The sequence below is a fragment of the Mirounga angustirostris genome, unplaced genomic scaffold (assembly GCF_029215605.1).
Source record: "Mirounga angustirostris isolate CCGP_5_RB_7025 unplaced genomic scaffold, mMirAng1.0.hap1 SCAF_5, whole genome shotgun sequence".
Taxonomy (NCBI): domain Eukaryota; kingdom Metazoa; phylum Chordata; class Mammalia; order Carnivora; family Phocidae; genus Mirounga; species Mirounga angustirostris.
Genome location: NW_026991713.1, coordinates 81,109,710 through 81,129,568, shown reverse-complemented (window position 1 = coordinate 81,129,568; position 19,859 = coordinate 81,109,710). Strand labels below are relative to the sequence as shown.

General features: G+C 37.8%; 1 protein-coding gene across 4 annotated transcripts in view; it reads right to left on the bottom strand.

Moving 5' to 3' along the window:
• Positions 1-19,859, bottom strand: part of BCAT1 (branched chain amino acid transaminase 1) — a 104,720-nt gene that overhangs the window by 8,951 nt on the left and 75,910 nt on the right. For all 4 annotated transcript variants that reach the window (XM_045873747.3, XM_054507146.2, XM_064591495.1 and 1 more), the window contains 4 exons: positions 15,464-15,606; positions 10,491-10,576; positions 7,322-7,462; positions 5,157-5,231 (listed from right to left, as the gene is read on the bottom strand). In XM_045873747.3, the coding sequence (XP_045729703.1) occupies positions 5,157-5,231; positions 7,322-7,462; positions 10,491-10,576; positions 15,464-15,606 (445 nt within the window). The remainder of the gene's footprint in view (positions 1-5,156; positions 5,232-7,321; positions 7,463-10,490; positions 10,577-15,463; positions 15,607-19,859) is intronic.

Below are 19,859 nucleotides of genomic sequence, written 5' to 3'. Positions count from 1 at the left end.
GATTCCCATTAATACATTAGACACTTATGCCATTAATAACAATTGAGTGTCATCACACTGACATGTTAGCAGATCTACATTATTGTGATTCACGCCCACCATAATTTCATCTTGAATCTCATCAGTTAAAGTAAATTTGCTTCCAATTAGTTGTTTTAGTTTTATAAACAGTCAAAAATCAATTTTGGTTACAATGAGTCATAGGCCATCTAAGAACCTGCATAACATATATTAAGATTTACCCCTCACATCCTGTAATTTATGCTTTTATGTAAAATTATAGCATTCTGAGATGCATCCAAGAGATGTGATAATACAGGTCATTTATAATACCTACACCTAGGCAGTTAGCAATCAAGCTTTTCATTTGGATGACAGATAATTCGATTTAATTTTTCAAAGCAAAATAATTCAAAAGCAGAGATGACAGATTTTAGTAGAAATAGAAATTATCTTCTTTCCTCAGGAGCAGGTGTCCAGAGGAGGGGAAAGAACAATGTCTGCCTGGGCGAGGCTATCCTTATCCCATCATCAGGGTGATTACAAAACCACAGCAATAGGCCCACACCTTCAGCATTTGGCAGGTGCACTCTAAGTCACATGGACTTGATGTTGTTCACTGGAATCAAAGACGAAGTTAAAGCAACATGGCAGATCAGACTGAGCCAGTGGTGTGATACTCTGAGCCTAACAGCGTGATGTACAGAAACTTCACCTTTCATGAATTCCAGGAAGAACGCTACACCAAAACATGAATGATGACAAGTTCATTACTTCCCATTCAATGCACATATGGCAAATAATTTTACCTGGCCTTTGCTAAAATGCCTTTTACCTTCAGCAGAAAGATCTTAGCAACATAAAGGGCAATCTACGTGTCATGCATTTACTCTCTGTGATGCCAATAAAAATATAATCAGTGCTGCCCACCAGGTAACAATTTGTTATTCTTGTTCTAAATCCTATTCAATGGCCTGCAAAGCTCTGTAATCCTGTAACGTGGAGAAGTGTGTATTAGGAAACAAGGAGGGGCTGGGAAGTTGGTCAAGGGACTGTGTCATCAAGGCAATCTGGCAATGTTCACTTGGTATGCACACAAAGAGAAGGGTAACTCAGGACATCAGCAGGGGAAAGTGGTGGGGCTCTTTAACTTATGTAACTAAAAGCCATCAAGCGGTTCCACTGAAAACAAGAAAAATGCAAGACCACTAATGGTCATTTATTCTCACAAAGCTGTAGCCACTAGTGGGGAAAACAGATTTTTGAAAGAAATTCCATCTGGTGGCCTGCAATCAATACAGATCCAGGGGCGCCTGGGTGGCTCAGTCGGTTAAGCGACTGCCTTCGGCTCAGGTCATGATCCTGGAGTCCCGGGATCGAGTCCCGCATCGGGCTCCCTGCTCGGCGGGGAGTCTGCTTCTCCCTCTGACCCTCCTCCCTCTCATGCTCTCTGTCTCTCATTCTCTCTCTCTCAAATAAATAAATAAAACCTTTAAAAAAAAAAAATACAGATCCTGCTCCTAGCTCACTGGGATTTCCTTTCCCTAACCTACTCAGGACCTCTCAAGTCTGCAATCACTACTTCCCACTTTCTAAAACCTCAACAGCAGCACTGCTACTTACACGAACATACTGTCCTGATAGCTGAGGCCTGGATTCCAGCTTTTATCTGATCCTGATAGCAGTCTTGGTATGTGTATTTCACTTTTTTTTTTAAGTGAAAAATCAGGTCCTCTGAAAGTTTTCTTGCAAAGTAATTTGACGTTATTCAAGACCTTCCTCCCACCTCTCCTCAGAATGTGTTAATATACAAGAGCAACACGTTTCTGTTCTTCAGTATTTGCCTGGTATATCCCTCACTTATTCATTCCGTTTTCATTTATGCAAGAAACATCACTGAGTACGTACTATAGCCCAGGCCCTGCACTGAATATTGGGGTTATGAGAAGGGAATAAAACAATCCTTACATTCAAACAACCTGGAACAAAGACAAGTGTGTGACTAAATACAATTTAAAGGCCATATGTGATCATTCCAGGTGCTATGGAAGCTGGAGGAAGAACTAGCATTTGAATGAATGAATAGGTGTTTGTACTGCGGGAAAGGGATGTTGTTCAAAAGAGATTTTAAAGGTTCCTCAAGGAGGCGTGCCTTGAAGGACAACCAATAACTTCTCAAGTGGGAAAACTGTAAAAGGTACAGAAAGGCAGGAAGAAGCAACAGAGAAGACCCCAAATGGCAGGCACATAGGTTAATATGATGGTGAGTAATCAGATTAGCAAAGAGGAATGGGAGAGAAAAGAAACATTGGCAATATGGCCAATGTTCTCCAAGTTTCAGTTTGGTTAAGTAACATAAACGTGTTTTTGTTTGTGGCTTAAAAAAAGAAAAAAAAGAGACTGTCATTTGAAATGCTCCCCTCCTAAGAGGTATTTGTAAGGCAATCTAAAACCCATGAAATTATATGGAAAATTAGCCAAACGGAATGAATGCTTAACCTCAGAGGTTCTTACTCAGATACAGAAATACACAAGTTAAATGAAAAGCAAATCTGTGGTTAAGAAGGAATCTCCCCCCCAGGTCACAGTGAACCCACAAGAATCTTGAGGGTTTTTTGGTTGTTGTTTCTCTCCTCTTCTTCAATTTACCAGAGCACTTTGTAGGAAATATCCATGTTTCCATGTAATGTCAAAGAGATCAAACGTAAAACATGATGCAATTCTATGCTTTCCTCCTCAACAATCGCTTAAGTTATTTTTCTTGGAGAGAAACAGACACCCATAGCTTCGTTGACAGCACCAATTTGCCATCTTGTAAGAGAGTAATTTTGAAACTTTAGGTTCCATGCCCACAGACATAAAATAATTGGAAAAGAATGTGGTCTTAGATTCTGAATGGATGGTCCTTTGTTACTTAACAATTTGGAGGGGAGTTGGTCCTTCTGGTTTGTGGTTTAATTCAGAATCATGTATCCTGTGACTATCCCTTTGTTTCCTTGTTCCTAGGGAGCTCTGAATGTATCACTAATTTTCAGTGTTACTACCATTATACTTTACTACCTAGGGTAAAAAGAGAAATTATTAATTTCTTCTTAGCTTAGGCACTATAGAGACTATATACAGGTAAGACGGGAATATTGTTTCTTCTCATTCTCTGCTTCATATATATCTTTTATTTTTAAACATATTCATGTGGTCTCACATTTAAGTTGAATATTTATTTTGTCTTTCTATAGCTTTGACATCTCTAATTTTTTTTATCCCTTTTATCACTATTATATCACCAGCACCTAGAACAGCTTCTTGCATACTGTTTGTGCTCCACACACATATTTATTGAATGAATTAGTCAAAAACATTCCTTGCAGCCCTAATCTTACTTTAAAAACGCTCTGAGAACTTTTGCATTGGCTTGCCACCTTGCCCCGAAAATATGTCTTTGGGCTTCTCTTCTATTTATACTTTAGGGTTCTGATGCATATATTTTGTCACTATCTCCCTGGGGATGACACGCATTTCTGCTTTTGCCGGTCTTAGCCAAAGCTAAGATGATGATTATGTCCATCAAACACCTCTACTTAGATCTTTCTTCCGATTCAAATTTAATACAGTTTGATTTTTCCCCTCAGCCTAGTCGACTTCTATTCCTTTTCTTCTAATCCTTTACAACCAAATCAAATTAAGTATAAATTTTCTTATTTTATCTAATCTCTAAGAGGTGACTCTGAAATCTCTTGTTTTGTGTATTGACTTTCAATGGAATGAAACATTCTCTTCTCTCTTCTGTACAACTTGTTCCAGAAATTTTTCCAAAGTGATATTTTCTTATCACAATAACGACATACCCCCTTCCCCTTAAAAATCTTTCAACTTCTCTTTTGGATAAAGGCTTTCATAATCTAGCCAATTATATATTTTTGTTCTATTTATGCTTTTTATTTGACCAAAACACTAATAACTTACTACTTTCATCAGATTTACTCAGATAACTGTAAAAAAAAATTAAGATGACTAAAACATCCCAATATTTTTCATTAAAGTTTTACTTAATTTATTCCAAATTGTTTCTATGTACAAAACAACTCAGTAAATTATATGTCTTCTAATATTAAGAAATTCCTTTATTTTGTTTACGGAAGATTCCTTTATAGAAAGCCTTCACTGAAGAGGGGAAGATCGATAGTTCATTGATTCAAAAACCACAATCATTCTTACCTTTTAATATTATTAATTTTGCATAAATGTTGCTGAGTAAGTCTTCCAAAAATACCATTTTTATCACTATCCTAGGACCTCAGTCACTCTGGAGGGGGCTACTGCTTTGCCAACCAACTTTTTTAGCTTTTAGACCTGGCACTGTTGGTTATCACCCAAACTATCAGACTTTATTTCACATTTCAGTATGAATCTCAGCTTCCGCTGGCTATGTTCAGTGAGTGGTAATGATGATATCTGGGCTCAACAAAAACTTTCAACAACTTGTAAGGTGTTTGCAAATTACAGAACAGTCTCTTTTATATGACCCAGCAATCAATACCTGGTACTTGATATGCCTGCCTAGAAATAGGCTTAACTGCCTGATGAGACACTACTGTAAACTGTTGCTCAGGAAAACATAAGCAGAACAAGGTTAACAGTATAAAAAAAAAAAAAATAGGTATGCACACTCTTTGACCCAACAGTTAACAATCTCACGAACTTATCATAAGGAAATAATCAAAGATTGCACTGTACATAACAGTTAAAAAATTGCCAACAGCATAGATGTTCAATAATAATACCTCTTTTAAAGTTGTGGTGCATCCATATAATGGGATCCAATTACATGGAATTAAGAAATTTATTGATATGAAAGAGCAAATGATTTATTAGGTGAAAAAAAAGCAGGTAACAAAATCACGTATGACCCTATTAGAAAAAATTATCGAAAAGTATATAAACACAAAATATCAAAAGTTGAGACATCAAAAATTAACAATGGTTATATTTCAGCGTTGAAATCACAGGTAATAGTTTTCTTCTGTGCTTTATTCTATAAATTTAATTTGTTAACCCCAAATGGCAGTGCTTACTACTCTCTTCTCTCCACTGAAATATGATTTGACTTTAAGTTCTGATTGAAATAAGATGACATTTTCAAAGAAAGAAGCACTTACCTGAATATCAGTCAATTTGTCCAAGATCCGACTTGCAAGCTTCGGACCATTCTCCATAGTTGGGATGTGTATAGTCTACGAAAGAAAACCACATGCAGTATAATTTGAGGATATCCATGTAGATGGTGACAGTAAGTAAGACACTCAGCAATTCTAGTGTGTCAAGGCAATTCCATGGAGATAAGGAATGGCACTATGATAACCTGATTATGTACACTAGCTCCCTATGCCAAAGACTCTTTTCTATTCTGAATTTGAATAAAAACAAACTAGCCAATGACAGATTGTTTCTTGTCTACCAACTGATTTGAGGGCACAATGGTTTATATGTCAGTCTTTAGGCTGATGTGAGGAACCAAAGAGAAGCTATGGGAACCGAAAAGAGTGGCGAGACGTAAAGAATCTTACACCTTTCAGGATTCTGAGAATCTACAGGATGAACGATTGGCCTCTGTACCTAATCCTTCTGGCAGGGAATGAGAACTCAAAAACATTTTGCCACAAATTAAAGCAAGTCATTGCAGGAACATAAATTAAAGCAAGTCTATGCCTTCACAAATGGGGCGACTAAACCTATGTCTGTTCAAAGTCAGACCTGCGGGGGCTACAACCTCCACAATGCTGGATAGCATGGTTACACTGGGTGCTGAGAGATTTCATGCCCCTAATTTACATTTGAGTCATGCCTGTTCCTGCCTCACTGGCTTGCAGGCTTTTGATAGTCTGATTTTAGCAGATATAGCCCATGCTGTCACTTTTCTTCTTACACTCTTTGTGATAACAGGATAATTAGATGTACTGGTTAGCTCTGAATACCCTATGAAACAAGACTATTAAAAATGCATTGGACTTTATCGACCTCTTATTTCTAGAGGTGAAATAATTGGACTTTAAAAATCTGACCTAATGGCAATTTTAGTTAATTAAAAAAAGTGGACCAATAATGCATTTACCTAGATATTACCATAATAAAATGTGAAACAGTAGCTTTATAATCAGTATAAGTATTGATACATAATAATTTAGTTCTTCTCCTTCGAAACGATCAATCTCTAGATGGAATCATGTCAAAAGTCATTCCTTACAATCAAGTTTGAAAATTTCAAGCAATGAAGCAGCCACCATTAAAATCAGAAAAGAAAACTACTGAGGAAAAATAATTATGTTAAATTTAAAAACCAGTCAAATTTATATTTAATGATTAATTTAAGCCAATTCACATTGTAAGAATTATACCCACATGCCTTTAAGCTATGACGTTAGACAATGATGTTAAATATCAGAGCTCAGGGGCACCTGGGTGGCTCAGTCGGTTAAGTGTCTGCCTTTGGCTCAGGTCATGATCCTGGGGTCCCAGTTTCAAGCCCCACATTGGGCTCCCTGATCAGCAGGGAGTCTGCTTCTCCCTCTGTCCCTCACCCTGCTCGTGTTCTCTCTCTCTCTCTCACTCTCTCTGTTTCTTTCTCAAATAAATGAAATCTTTAAAAAAATGAATGAATGAATGAATGAATAAAAAAAACAAAAAACAAAAAACCCACAACCCTCTGCCCCCCACAGGGAATGGAAATACGGCACATATAAAATCAGATTAATTTACTGGGAGAAGAAAATTTCTTCCAACCAAATGACTGAATTTCTTTTGGAGGATTTTAGCAGGTGTATCAACTTTGCCAAATGAAAATTTTTTTATAAAATGGTCTAAGGAATAATAACGACAGCAGCAATAATAATAACAATAAATGCAGGAGTTGATCATTCAACTGAGTTTCCCACAGCTGTTTGCCATTACTACTCCAGTAGTTTAGGAGTCCTTTTGGAAACCAGAAACTGAAACCTAACTACCTGCAGAACTTTTCAGTGAGCTAGTAGAAAGAAATAAGAGTGGAAACTTATTGGCACATCTCCAGTCCCTAAACTGACATAAGGCAGATGTGATACTTGTCCGAGGACAAAGCTGACTCCCCCCAAGATTGGAGCTTACACAAAATCACTGGAAAGATGAGAGTAAGTAATTTGGTAATACAGGTTCATTGGGACAAACTGCTGTTATATTTAAAAAAAAAAAATCCTTTGTATCTTGGGTCCAACTAGCATTTCATTTACACATTTGAAGAATTAAATTATAGGCAAATGCTTGGAAATGATAGGTGAAGAAATAGTCTTACCTCACCCTTGTACAGTATATCAGAAACTGGGCAAACAACGCAGGCTGTACCAGAGCCAAACAGCTCCCTCACCCGGTTCCCCTCCAGGGCTGTTGTCAGGTTGTCCATGGTGAGGTACCTCTCCGACACCTTAAATTCACCCTGTTTGGAATACAAAAAATAAAAATATTAATATTTTCAAGGGAAAGGCATGCAAAAAAAAAAAAAAAAACACCCCTGCAGTACTTACCTTCTTACTTTACATTCTGACTGAACTCAAATAATGTGAGAATTATCCTCTGAGGGAAAGCTGAGGAGAGCACCACCATCTTATGGGTAAACACACGAGGTGTTAAGCTACCTACTCGAGGTCACGGCATCTCTATTGTTTTATTTTATTTTTTTAAATTAACATACAAGGTATTATTTGTTTCAGGGGTATAGATCTGTGATTCATCAGTCTTACACAATTCACAGAACTCACCATAGCACATACTCTCCCCAGTGTCCATCACCCAGCCATCCCATCCCTCCCACTCTCCTCCACTCCAGCAACCCTCAGTTTGTTTCCTGGAATTAAGAGTTTCTTATGGTTTATCTCCCTCTCTGGTTTCATCTTGTTTCATTTTCCCCTCCCTTCCCCTATGATCCTCTGTCTTGTTTCTCAAATTCCTCATATGAGGTCTAGCATCTCTAAATGAGATGATCAGAGAATATAAAATAAGACGATCACTATAAAATACATGGTATATTTTCATACAGGCCAGCTTTTTTAGCCTTTAGTTGTTGCCAAGTCTGAGGTCTCACAAGATAAGGCACCCCCAATGCTAATTAAGGTATGCTCTATGTTAACAGTGTCTTGAACCCTATTTATCATAAAAGAATATATCATATAATATTAATAATTATAGCTACCATTTATTGAGCACCCATTGCATGCCAAGTTCTCTCACTTTTAAGGTGGATATTATCATCCCCATTTCACGGATGAGGAAATTAAGGTTCAAAGGCAGGCTAAGTGACATCCCTAAATCCACACACCTAGTTAAATGGCAGAAACTGAACTTGAACTCAGGTCTGATCTGACTGTCTCCAAATTTCCTCCTCTCCTAGGTTTTTCATGGAGGGAAAACATAGACTGAGTTTCACTATCTGAAATATTTCATTATTTTAAAACATAGAAAATATATTTGGACTTTGAGAAATTGCACTGTATATTTCTTTTCTTCCTAAATTCACTGATTCAGTTGACTTTATAGCAGAAATCCTCTTCCTTCTCTTTAGTATCCCACTAGGTCAGATTTCATCACAGAATTACTGGTATAACCTCATCGACTTCTGCTGAACCGTTTGAACTTATTTGCTTGAAGATAGGAAATGAAAAAAAAAATTGATGTTTTTAAGCTATCTGCTTAAACAACCTGTTTCATACTCATTCTTCAATCTGTTTCATTCTCATTCTTTTATGTTAATGGTTAAAGTTCAAAGTCTGTCTCATCTTATTTAAAAAAAAAACTATCCATTCTTTGTTGCCTTTTTTTTTTAATTAAGATGAGAGTATTTTTTAAAACTTACAAATCCACAATAGATAAAAATGAAAATCACAGCCCTTGGCAAGATTTAAAACATTAGAAGAAGAAGGCATCATGCTGTAAGTACGATTTGGAAGGGTAGGGAAATATGCCTACAATAGAAATATGGCTTTTTGCAAGTTTCAATTTATCTCAGCCTGTAATTGCAATTATGTTGTTCAAAGGTAAATAAATAAATAAATAAATAAATAAATAAATAAATAAAATTCCAGAAAATCAGCCAAGTTAACTGAAAACAAGATGAGCTCTGTGTTCTGGAAAAGAAAAAAAAAAAAAATCTCTTGTAAATAAACAGAATTGTTTTTACTCTGCTCACCCTTACTTATCTTTGGACAATTTCCCCTGTCTGGCAAGTAATGGTAACCCCCCACATGCCTCCTGGCATTTATATCTCACTGTTTTAAAATAGCTTTTAAAATAAATTACAGCTAAGGAGTCAAGGAAAAACTTCCTCCATAATAACCTATTTTTCAAGCTAGCAAATCATTAGTGTGGGAAAGCATTTCCACTTGCAACTTGTCATCAAACCTTCTGTACTTGGTTGATTTTTTTCTTTAATAAAACAAAAATTACTGAGCTTCGAAAATACATCTTTCCAACTGCAAACATATTTAGGACAGGGCAAGCTGTTTGAAATTATACCAACAGTTTGTAAATGTCATGCCCAATGTGCCAGCCAGCATGTGGCAGTTGGGTCTTGTCTACTTCGGGGTTTTGTAGAATTATTTATAGTACATTTCCTTTATTTCCAAAGCCTTTTCCAGAGAAACTATGCTAGTCCTCTCCTAGATAATATGTGCGTTTCTAAACATTTGTCCTATTAATACTGTTTGACCACAGTGTGCTCAAAGTCTTTTCATGTCCCTTGGAGACCATTTTAACACATGGGTCAAAAGTTCCATCCAAGAATCTTTGCCAGATAACCAACTCATCCAACATTCGTCTTGAGTATGTTATAAATGTCATTTCAATCCCAAATGGTTTAACATGCTTGCCCGTGTCACATGGATCAGAAACTCTACCGAAAACAACTACATTTGCCTGAGTGTTTTGACTTTAAAATAAGCATGTATGTGAATTGGGGAGGACAGGGGGCAGGAAGGAGGGAGAAAAAAGGCAGCCAAACTAATAATGTGATGTTAGCAAACATTTATATGTCAGTAAAATTCTTTAATTTCTCTGACTAGCATGGTTACCCTGGAATAAATAGAGGAAAGGAAGAACTACAAATCACTGCCAATTGGAAACAACACACTTAGATTGGAAAAGTTCAGGACGGGCGAAATGGTAGCACATGAAGTATAAACCAGGTGAGTTGGTAGGAGACACCTGGTAAAGAGCGTGAGATTAGTACTGGAATACTTCCTCACTAGGATAACTCGCCAAACTGTTTTCTCTCTGCCCTTCCTATAAACAATACTTATTTAGTGGGGTTGCCAAGACAGTCCTTCTGGAAGAGCTATTTCCACTCAAGTCAGGATTTAAAGATTAGAAAACACTGGATGGAACCACAGAATATTATTTCAACACAAAGCCAGGTTTATTTCGACTACTTTCTGTTTCATGCTTATAAAGTTGTTCGTGTCAAAGGCACCCACCCACTTGTGTGCCAGGTCCAGGATGCTCTGCCTTGTCACTCCTGGAAGGATGATGCCATCTAGTGGAGGAGTTGCCAGCTCTTCTTCTGTCAATTAGAAATTGGAATATTTTCAAACTTTAACTACAGTAGCCATGCCTTATATTAACAGCTATTTTTAAAAACTGTTTCTTGAAACTTTGCTAGTAATAAACATGAAGATGATGTTACTGTTCTGCATTATCTAACTTCCCAAATCAATTCACACTTCAAGTAACTCTTTATTAAAAAAGGAAGAAGGAGGAGGAGAAAGAAGAAAAAGGAAATAAAGCCCTTCATCAAATCATCCTCAATTTATCTTTACCTAGTAAAAACTGAGATGATGTTCCACTAACAAACAGTAAGAGGAACCCTCTGAAGTCAAAATTTACCTCCGTGGACTAACACTGGTTAGTAATTAGAATCATGTAGATAGACCGGATGCAGGAACACTGGTCATTACCAAAACATCTAAGAATCCTGTGGAGGAACCCAGCCTCAGGAAGTATGTTTGCCTATTCAGGTTGGTCACTGCTTCTACACCACCCTTTGTAGATATACCTATCTATAATGATTTCCAAACCTGGAGGAGTATCCACATCAAATATGGGGATACTGACTTCACCCTCTGCAATTCAAATGTTAACGGGCTCAGGGTAAGCTCAAGCATGTATGTGGCTAACGAAGAAAAAAGAAAGAAGAAAAAAAGAAATCCAAAGAATCAAAACAAAATTCCATGGGTGATTTATGGAGAGCCAAGGCCGAGACACTGGTCTACTATGAGAATTATCACACGCATTCCTAACCAACACAAGGGCCAGTATGATGATCTGTCTACAAGAGTCAGCGTGATCCGACAACCACACAAGCCCTCCTTACAGGAAAAGTCTCTAGTACTCAACATCCCCTCCTCCTCCCCACATCTGGCATCCAGGAGGCTAAATCTAGGGAGAAATTTAAGCCTTAAATCATCACTTTATAAAGACGTTGAACCCTGTAACAGACGTTGCTTATCATGTGTTTGTGGAGCAATAAACAAGGTATGCTTGAAAGGATCACCAGGTAGCAAGAACTGTAGAAATCACACTGGTATCTTTAAGCTCCCCCAAGCCATTTTAAGCAGCTGAAAAGGACTTCAGAAATCACCTCATACAATCCTTACTTTTCAGAAAAAAACAGAGGCTCTCTAAACATAAATGACTTTCAAGACTGGTAACACTGGGGGGGAGTCAGATCAGAACTTACGCGTCCCAACACTGGGGCCACTGTCCTTTCTTTTAGTATCCTGTGGTCAGGGCTCCCCTATTCCACTGTGGTTCCACCAGATGTCCCCAAGAGCCAAGCTGTCTGGAAGACCAAAACTCTGTATTCATGCCTGTGTCCCCCAAACTTGGTGTCATGCCTGGCCCAGTGTGGTACGTAGTAAGTGTTTCTGAATTTAAAAAAATAAATAAATGAATGAATAATCCTTTTTGCTAGGAGACAGCAGCATTTTTTTGAGGTTTGTTTCTAAAAATCATCTGCTGAAAACCACTTTCTGGAAAGGAGAAAATTTGTTCTTGGCAATGTTCTTAGGGCTACTCTTTGTCATGTTTAGAAGTGTTGATCTCAAAATAAACCTGTGTTTTGCAATAGCTAGCTAGCTGGACACATAAATGTAGGGATCTACGTGTGTGTATGTGCGCAGACCCCACACACAGAGACAAACATACTTCCAGTGCCTCCAAACTGGACCTTTCCTAAAGCCTGCTGAGCTCTAAGACGACGTAAAGTTAAATAAAAACAGAGGCCTCGCAAGTGCAAGTGCAGTTCTGTGAAATACACTTAACACCCAAAACCGTAACCACTAGCCTAAGGTCAAGGCACAGAACATCTGTTTCTCTGGTTGCCAGACAGAGATGATGACATGACAACGTTTGGGTGAGAAATATTCATTTTCCTCTGCAACCACAAACATGCTTACGAGAGCCAGAACTAGCTCCAGATTGCCCAACATGAGGAAAACAGAGCCTACAAATACAACTTGTTTTTGACAAAGAACTCATTTGTAGGAGATGAAGAATTGAGAAGCAGTAACGGCAGAAGTCATTTGTGACATCCCAAAGTGAATTTCTAAAAAAAACCAGGAATGTGGGTTTGTATAAGTGCCCACCGTCAGCACAATTATTATTTATTCAACCAATGATATATTGCGTGCCTACCATGGACAGTTGGCTTATCTGTGCATTATACATACAGCAGTGAACAAAACTGATATAACTCCTGTTTACTTTCTAATAGGTTGAGGCAAACAATTATTATGTCAAATAGTATGTTAGACTATGGAGAAAAAAAAGAAAGAAAAGAGGGAAGGCAGAGGGAAATGCTAGGAGTGATAGGAGAGGGAGTCTGCAATTTATTAAGATGTCTGAGGAAAGCCTTACTGAGAAAGGGACATGTGGGCAAAGACTTGAAAGCAGGGAGCAAGGCATGCACACATCGGAGAGAACAATGCTCCAAACAAAGTCTATAAATGCCTGATGTCTGAGAAGGCTCATGGGGCCCGAGCAGACTGAGCAACATCAACATTCATTGCCATGATCATTCTCCCAAACTAACCCTAAACTCAGCCACACAACTGGGTCTTATTCTCAGGGTAGTTCCGGCGTCCAGTGCAAGGTAAAATGGTTTGTTCCAGCTGCGAACAGCAAGCATGTATGATAAATTACTCAGCACCACAGTACAGCAGAGAATCAATGCTGTGTGATCTTACTCCCAGGGTCGCTGTTACTAGAATGAAAACCACGTGAGTTACAGGCCAAGTGCCACAGATAGCTATGGTGCTCGGCACCACGCTGTGAAAACAGATTATTTACTTCGTACACCTTTCTGGAGCAACCGTTCCTTTCTGGAATTCTACCTTACTGTAGAGCTCCCTCAATGTCTTCTTTTGTTTTTAGCCCAAAGGTTATTCCTGACATTCTAGTGACTTCTCTCATGGTACAGTCCAAACATTTATTGCACTTCCTTTCCCTTTACTTAAAATTTTATTTGCTCTGTTAGATGAACACGCACAAGTTGAAAAAGCATTAAAACTAAAGCTATCTCAGGCAACCATAATCTGAATAGTAACTCTTAGAGGGCACGATTGAATGGAGTACTGGGTGTTATACGCAAACAATGAATCATGGAACACTACATCAAAAACTAATGATGTAATGTATGGTGATTAACATAATAAAATAAATTTTTAAAAAGAAAAAAATAAATAAATAAAACAAAAAACAAAACAAAACAAAAGATCTGATATATTTTGTAAGAGTCAAAAGACAAATTCACCCATGTCTATTCTGACCTTTAAAAGTCATGGTAGAAATGGTTCATGATTATTGTTTGGATAAGGGGTAATTTTTCACCAGGACAAGTTTCTAGTGTTTCTGGTTAAATCGTGTAGCTCTGATTCAGACTGTACTTAAATCCTGACATCTCCCAACCATAAATAATGATTATACCACTTCTGTATGATGGAATTGTTTTTGTTTAGGGTTGTGTGGTTTTTTGGGGGGGGGATCGAGGTTGGGGGTAGGAGTGGGCAGGTGGAAAGAAGTTGAATCAATATATTATCTCCTACTAAATACAGAGTGCAACACTGGCTGTCATCTTTCAAGCATAGCTTTCGATATATGTCATATGCAATGACTCAAATTTAGCAATCACAGATATTCCAGTATAAATTTTGTTTCTAAACTGTGTCAAGTACAAACAACAGGAATGGAAGAATCAGCATGATCTGCATCTGGCTTTTCAAATGCCAAGGATTACCAATGGTCAACCCAAGGACAAGGTGTACTCACCACACCTGTTTATTCTACATCTGACTGGAATATAAGGCTCATCTTATTAGTCTCTGCAACTAATGCTCAAATTAGTGCATAGCTCTGAAGTCAGCCACATCTGAATCACCATTTTCCTCTATTAGTAGCCAAAAAAACAAAAGAGCAATAGAAGTTACTGTAGCTACTTTAAAATAAAAATTTCACTTAAAATTCTAATTGAAATGAATACTCAGACTTTATAAGCATTTGGAAACTTATATTTCTAGTCTCTATACTCAGTACTGTGAAATGAACTGCCTAAGAACATAAACAATCCTAAAAAGATGTTTTTAAACTGTTATGACTATTAAAATTCTAATGGAAATAAATGCATATATCTGTATTGTTTCCCATTATTGGTCATTTCATTCAATACCATAGACATTGTCAACACTTTGCTAAACCTCTATGGTCTCTGCCAACTAATTGAAAAAATAGAAAAGAAAGATAATGAGCATTCAGGATATTTAAGGCAATGAAGAAATATAGATTTTTATAGTAGACACATATTAACAGTCTTGAATGAACCAGGGTCTAAGTACAATCCCCAAATGGACCAATCTGCCCTTAAAAGTAGTGTGTTTTAATCAAATTGAGCTCCAGAGTAAATCTGGAAGATTTCTGATGTATTATCAAAATATGTAGAAAGGGCAACAGCTGTTAATACAACTTTTAGCAAGAGAATACAGTAAATTTCATAAAGTAGACTATGCTTATCACTACAGCATTTTATACATACAGCATATGGTGAATGACCGCTGAATTGGTCTGAGACTTATCTCCAAATGAAAGGGATTTTGGATAGGAAAATGGGTAAGAAGATGGCAGAGGGGATAAGGCAACAAATCTTCAAATCACAGAGTCTTAAATTCCTTAAGTTGCCATCTCAGTAATAAGCACATCTCGAGCCCAAACCCCAAAACAAAACCTTTATAAATTCTGTGAATTTAAACTCTTTTCTACTTGAACAACAAAAGCACAGTAGTTCTTAGCCTTTGGGCTCATGCTACTTACTCCTTATTCTAAGGTCCTCGTTCTTTTTTCTCCAGCCCTATTGAAAATGATTGACAAATTGCAAAGAGCTGAAATCTGAGTGAATTACCTCCATCTTCATTTATCCAGTAAAGAAAAAGATTCATAGTTCCAACTTCGGTTATCTGATTATCCTCTCCATAGAGCCACAGAACCTGCTGACAGCCGTGGTCTGCTGCTTCACATTGGGCAAAAAGGGATGCGCCATAATTCCTTTTAAGAAAGAGGAAACATATTGACTATGAATATACTGCCCCTCCTCTGCCATCTTCCATACTAAAATCCTCAGGTCTTTAATTTGTATGTGGATGTAGTCAATGCACCATGCCCGTGTGTGTGTGTGTGTGTGTGTGTACTCCAGTTAACTGCATAACATTAAAGGAAACTCATTAGACAAACTAAATGATCTAACTGCACTCACGTGAGAGAGAGAGAGAGAGAGAACACAGCAAAATTGTGAATCCTAAATTGAGAAGTTGAGATAATGAGTACAAAGATAAGTAGCTAAGTTAACAATAACAGTTAAAAGTTCCTAGGTATTTTTTCACCTTCCAAGCTATCGTCCAAGAACTACTTCATTTAAACCTCACACCAATACTCTAAGCCAAACATGTATCAAATTACATGAAGTAGCAGAGCACCAAGCTGTGCTCTCTTAGCAGAGACCTTTCAATATATCCAAGAGACCGCAAATGCCCAATGTCTAAATTCTCCAAAGGGTGGGACAAAATGTTAAAAATCCTGATTTTAACCAAAAGTATTCCAAAAGCCCATTTTTCTCAACCTGCACTATTCATCCTAGATTATTCGAAATCAACAAGGATAGTACATCTTCCTAGAATAACAGTTTAGTTTAATATTTTAAATTTGTCATCTTTTATTAAACTTGAATGAGAAAATATGGCGTATATTACAAAATATGGATGAATGTTTTAGATAAAACATAAGAGTCCTCAAATAAATATGTTTGCTAGCCTCCCTAAGCCCCTGGTTGTATAATTCACTTTCCCCGGTTTTCACAGGACATTAGCAAACACGTTTGAGAAGCACTACCAAATGAAAATCGAGGGCTTGGAAAGAAACCTTAAACTGCCCTTGGATTATGATGCCCCCAAACAAACATGCAGAAACAACCAAACACACTACAATAATTACGACAAAGCATTAATGTCAGCTTTCACAAAATACGCACCTAGGCTTTTTAAAGGTCAAGATTTTACATCTGGTCAAGATCAAAATGTCTAATTAAAAGTATCAGTTAAGCACTAGAGCCACATTCACTCACCGTGGCTGTCTGCCATTTTCTTCTGCACAGCTTCCCGGTCCCACTATATTCTCTTTGGCCCTTCCTTTGGAGCCAAGTCATTCTGCTTGGGTTGACAGTCATTCTACTTTGCCCTACACAACTGAAATAAAGGGTGGGCATGTAACCTAAGCTGCTCATATAAGAAGCCCTTCTTTGAATGATTCACTCATTCATTTTAATGTAGGGTACCTGAAAGATGTTATTTTACCCTCTGGGGGTAGTGGCAGCCTGTTTGCTATGACATAAGCTTGGGGTCTATTGTGTTCATGATCACCACCCTTCACAGGAGAAAGCATCTGAAGGAGGAGAGCCCTAGGCTAATGCACAGGCAGAAGCTACCACAAGAGATGGAGGGAGGAGGGAAGCAGAAAGGGAAGGGCAAGAGAGAGAGAAACGGATTGGGGAGAAGGATAGCACATGAGCAGGACATACACAAGGGCAAAAGAAACAGCAACAATGATTTGAGCCTCTAGCGGGTCCATGAGCTACCATCCTACTTACATGAGCCACTCAATTCATTTTCTGCTTAAGATGGTTTGAGTTGGTTTCTTTTTTTAATATCTTTTTAATTTTTAAGTAATCTCTACACCCAATGTGGGGCTCGAACCCACAAGCCCAAGATCAAGAGTCACATGTTCCACTGACTAAGTCAGGCACCCCTTGAGTTGGTTTTCTGACTTGCAACTCAAAGAATATTGACTAATAACTAAAACATTCTAGAAAAACTATGGGCAAGAGACATTATATTATATGGCTATAGCAACATGGGTCATGAGTTTATTCACATCAAGGTAATGTAAGAGTTATTAGAAGACCTTCAAAATGGAGCACCTAGTTGGCCCAGTCGGTTGAGTGTCCGACTCTTGATTTCGGCTCAGGTTGTGATCTCAGGGTCGTGAGATGGAGCCCCACGTCAGGCTCCAAACTCAGTGCAGAGTCTGCTTGGGATTCTCTCTCCCTCTGCCTCTCCCCCTGCTCATGCTCGCTCTCTCTCTTGCTAAAATAAATAAATCTTAAAAAAAAAAAAAAAAGACCTTCAAAATGCAGATAATAAAATGTAAATTATTGGACAACCTAGAGAGGATACAATTCTTTATATAGGAGGCTTTTGTTTGATGACCATAAAAGCTGGACCACCCAGATTAAGAACTAATGGCAAATAAGCAATAATGGAGTTAAAAGTAGGAATACCTTTTAATAATGAGGATAAATGAGACTTCAGGGGACAGTCCAATAGAAAGAGCATGGGTTTGGGGCCAGCAGACTGCAGTACAGCTCTTGAACTTCTACTATTTGTCTATGTGTGCACTTAAGCAAGTCAGTTCATACTTTTGCCTTAACGAATTCATCTGGCAAATACAAATATTTGCTTTATACACTGCATAGAGCTATTTGGAAAAAATGAAACAATAACAATAAAAGCTAAGAAACAGTTTATGTGAGCCTCTTATATCCTAATAAAATTAAGTTTGTTTGTTTGTTTTTTTAAAGATTTTATTTATTTATTTGACAGAGAGAGGCATAGCGAGAGAGGGAACACAAGCAGGGGGAGTGGGAGAGGGAGAAGCAGGCTTCCCACGGAGCAGGGAGCCCGATGTGGGACTCGATCCCAGGACCCTGAGATCGTGACCTGAGCCGAAGGCAGACGCTTAACGACTGAGCCACCCAGGCACCCCAAAATTAAGTTTTTTTAAAAAATAATAACTATTCTAGGGCACCTGGGTGGCTCAGTTGGTTAAGAGACTGCCTTCCGCTTTTTTTTTTTTTAACATATAATGTATTATTTGAAGCGGGGGGAATCGGAGGGGGAGACGAACCATGAGAGACTATGAACTCTGAGAAACAAACTGAGGGTTCTAGAGGGGAAGGGGGTAGGGGGGTGGGTTAGCCTGGTGATGGGTATTAAAGAGGGCACATTCTGCATGGAGCACTGGGTGTTATGCACAAACAATGAATCATGGAACACTACATCAAAAACTAATGATGTAATGTATGGTGATTAACATAACATAATAAAATAAAATTGGAAAAAAAAGAAAAGACAGAGACTGCCTTCTGCTCAGGTCATGATCCTGGAGTCCCAGGATCAAGTCCCACATGGGGCTCCCTGCTCAGCAGGGAGTCTGTTTCTCCCTCTGACCCTCCCCGCCTCATGCTCACTCTCATTCTCTCTCAAATAAATAAATAAATAAATAAATCTTTAAAAAATAACTATTCAATTTCAATTGACTTTTGCCTAGTTCATAGACATTGCCGTTGAGATTTTACCATATATGAAAATAAATGATTTCTCTCATAAAATGCTCTTTATTAAAAAGAACATTTTCATAGCATGAATAACTAGCTTTTCCAAGAAGTTTCTAAAAACACACACATACACACTTTTGAGAATGTTAGCTGAATTAAAACCATGGTTCCTTAGCATTATGAAGCTATTTGGGCAAGAAAGAGAATTAAAGACCTCAACCATTTCAATACATTGAAAGAAAAAGGGTTTTTATTTGTTTGGTGCTTATTTGATTGATTGATTACTATATTCTATAGATGGTGTTTTTCCCTAAACGAGTTTTTCCTCAAAATTCTCTCCCAGGTGTAAACTGTATTATTAACATCTCCAGGGTCATTAATATTTTGATAATATATTTGGGTTCCCTCCCAAGTGCCACCAATATTCAGAAAAGAAACACATGTCCTTGGGAGAAAGAGAAACATGAAACATTTGGACAAATGTCTACACAGAAAAATTTTAATTGTACATGGAATAAAAATCTGGGAGAAGATATATTAAATACATCTGTCCAAAAGAGTAAATTCTATTGTATGAAATCCAACTGATTGCTCCTAAGGCAGAGTGTCCAGGAGATGAAATGAGAAAGAAAGCAAGCCTCCCAGTATCAACTGTTGTCTGCTGAGAGGATACTTAGTACTTGCCAGGCAGGGTACTGAGTACTTAAGTCCATTATTTCACTGAATCATCTTAAAACAACACTAGACTTTATTCTACTTTGGAGGGCTTAGAGAAAGAGGGTACTTAACTACATAGGATCACACAGATATAAGTGTAGGACTCTCAGATACCTCTGACAGCCAAGCCCATGCTGTTAACTGCTAGGTTATAGCACCACATGTATTGGCAGCTTTCTATAGGCCAACCACACGG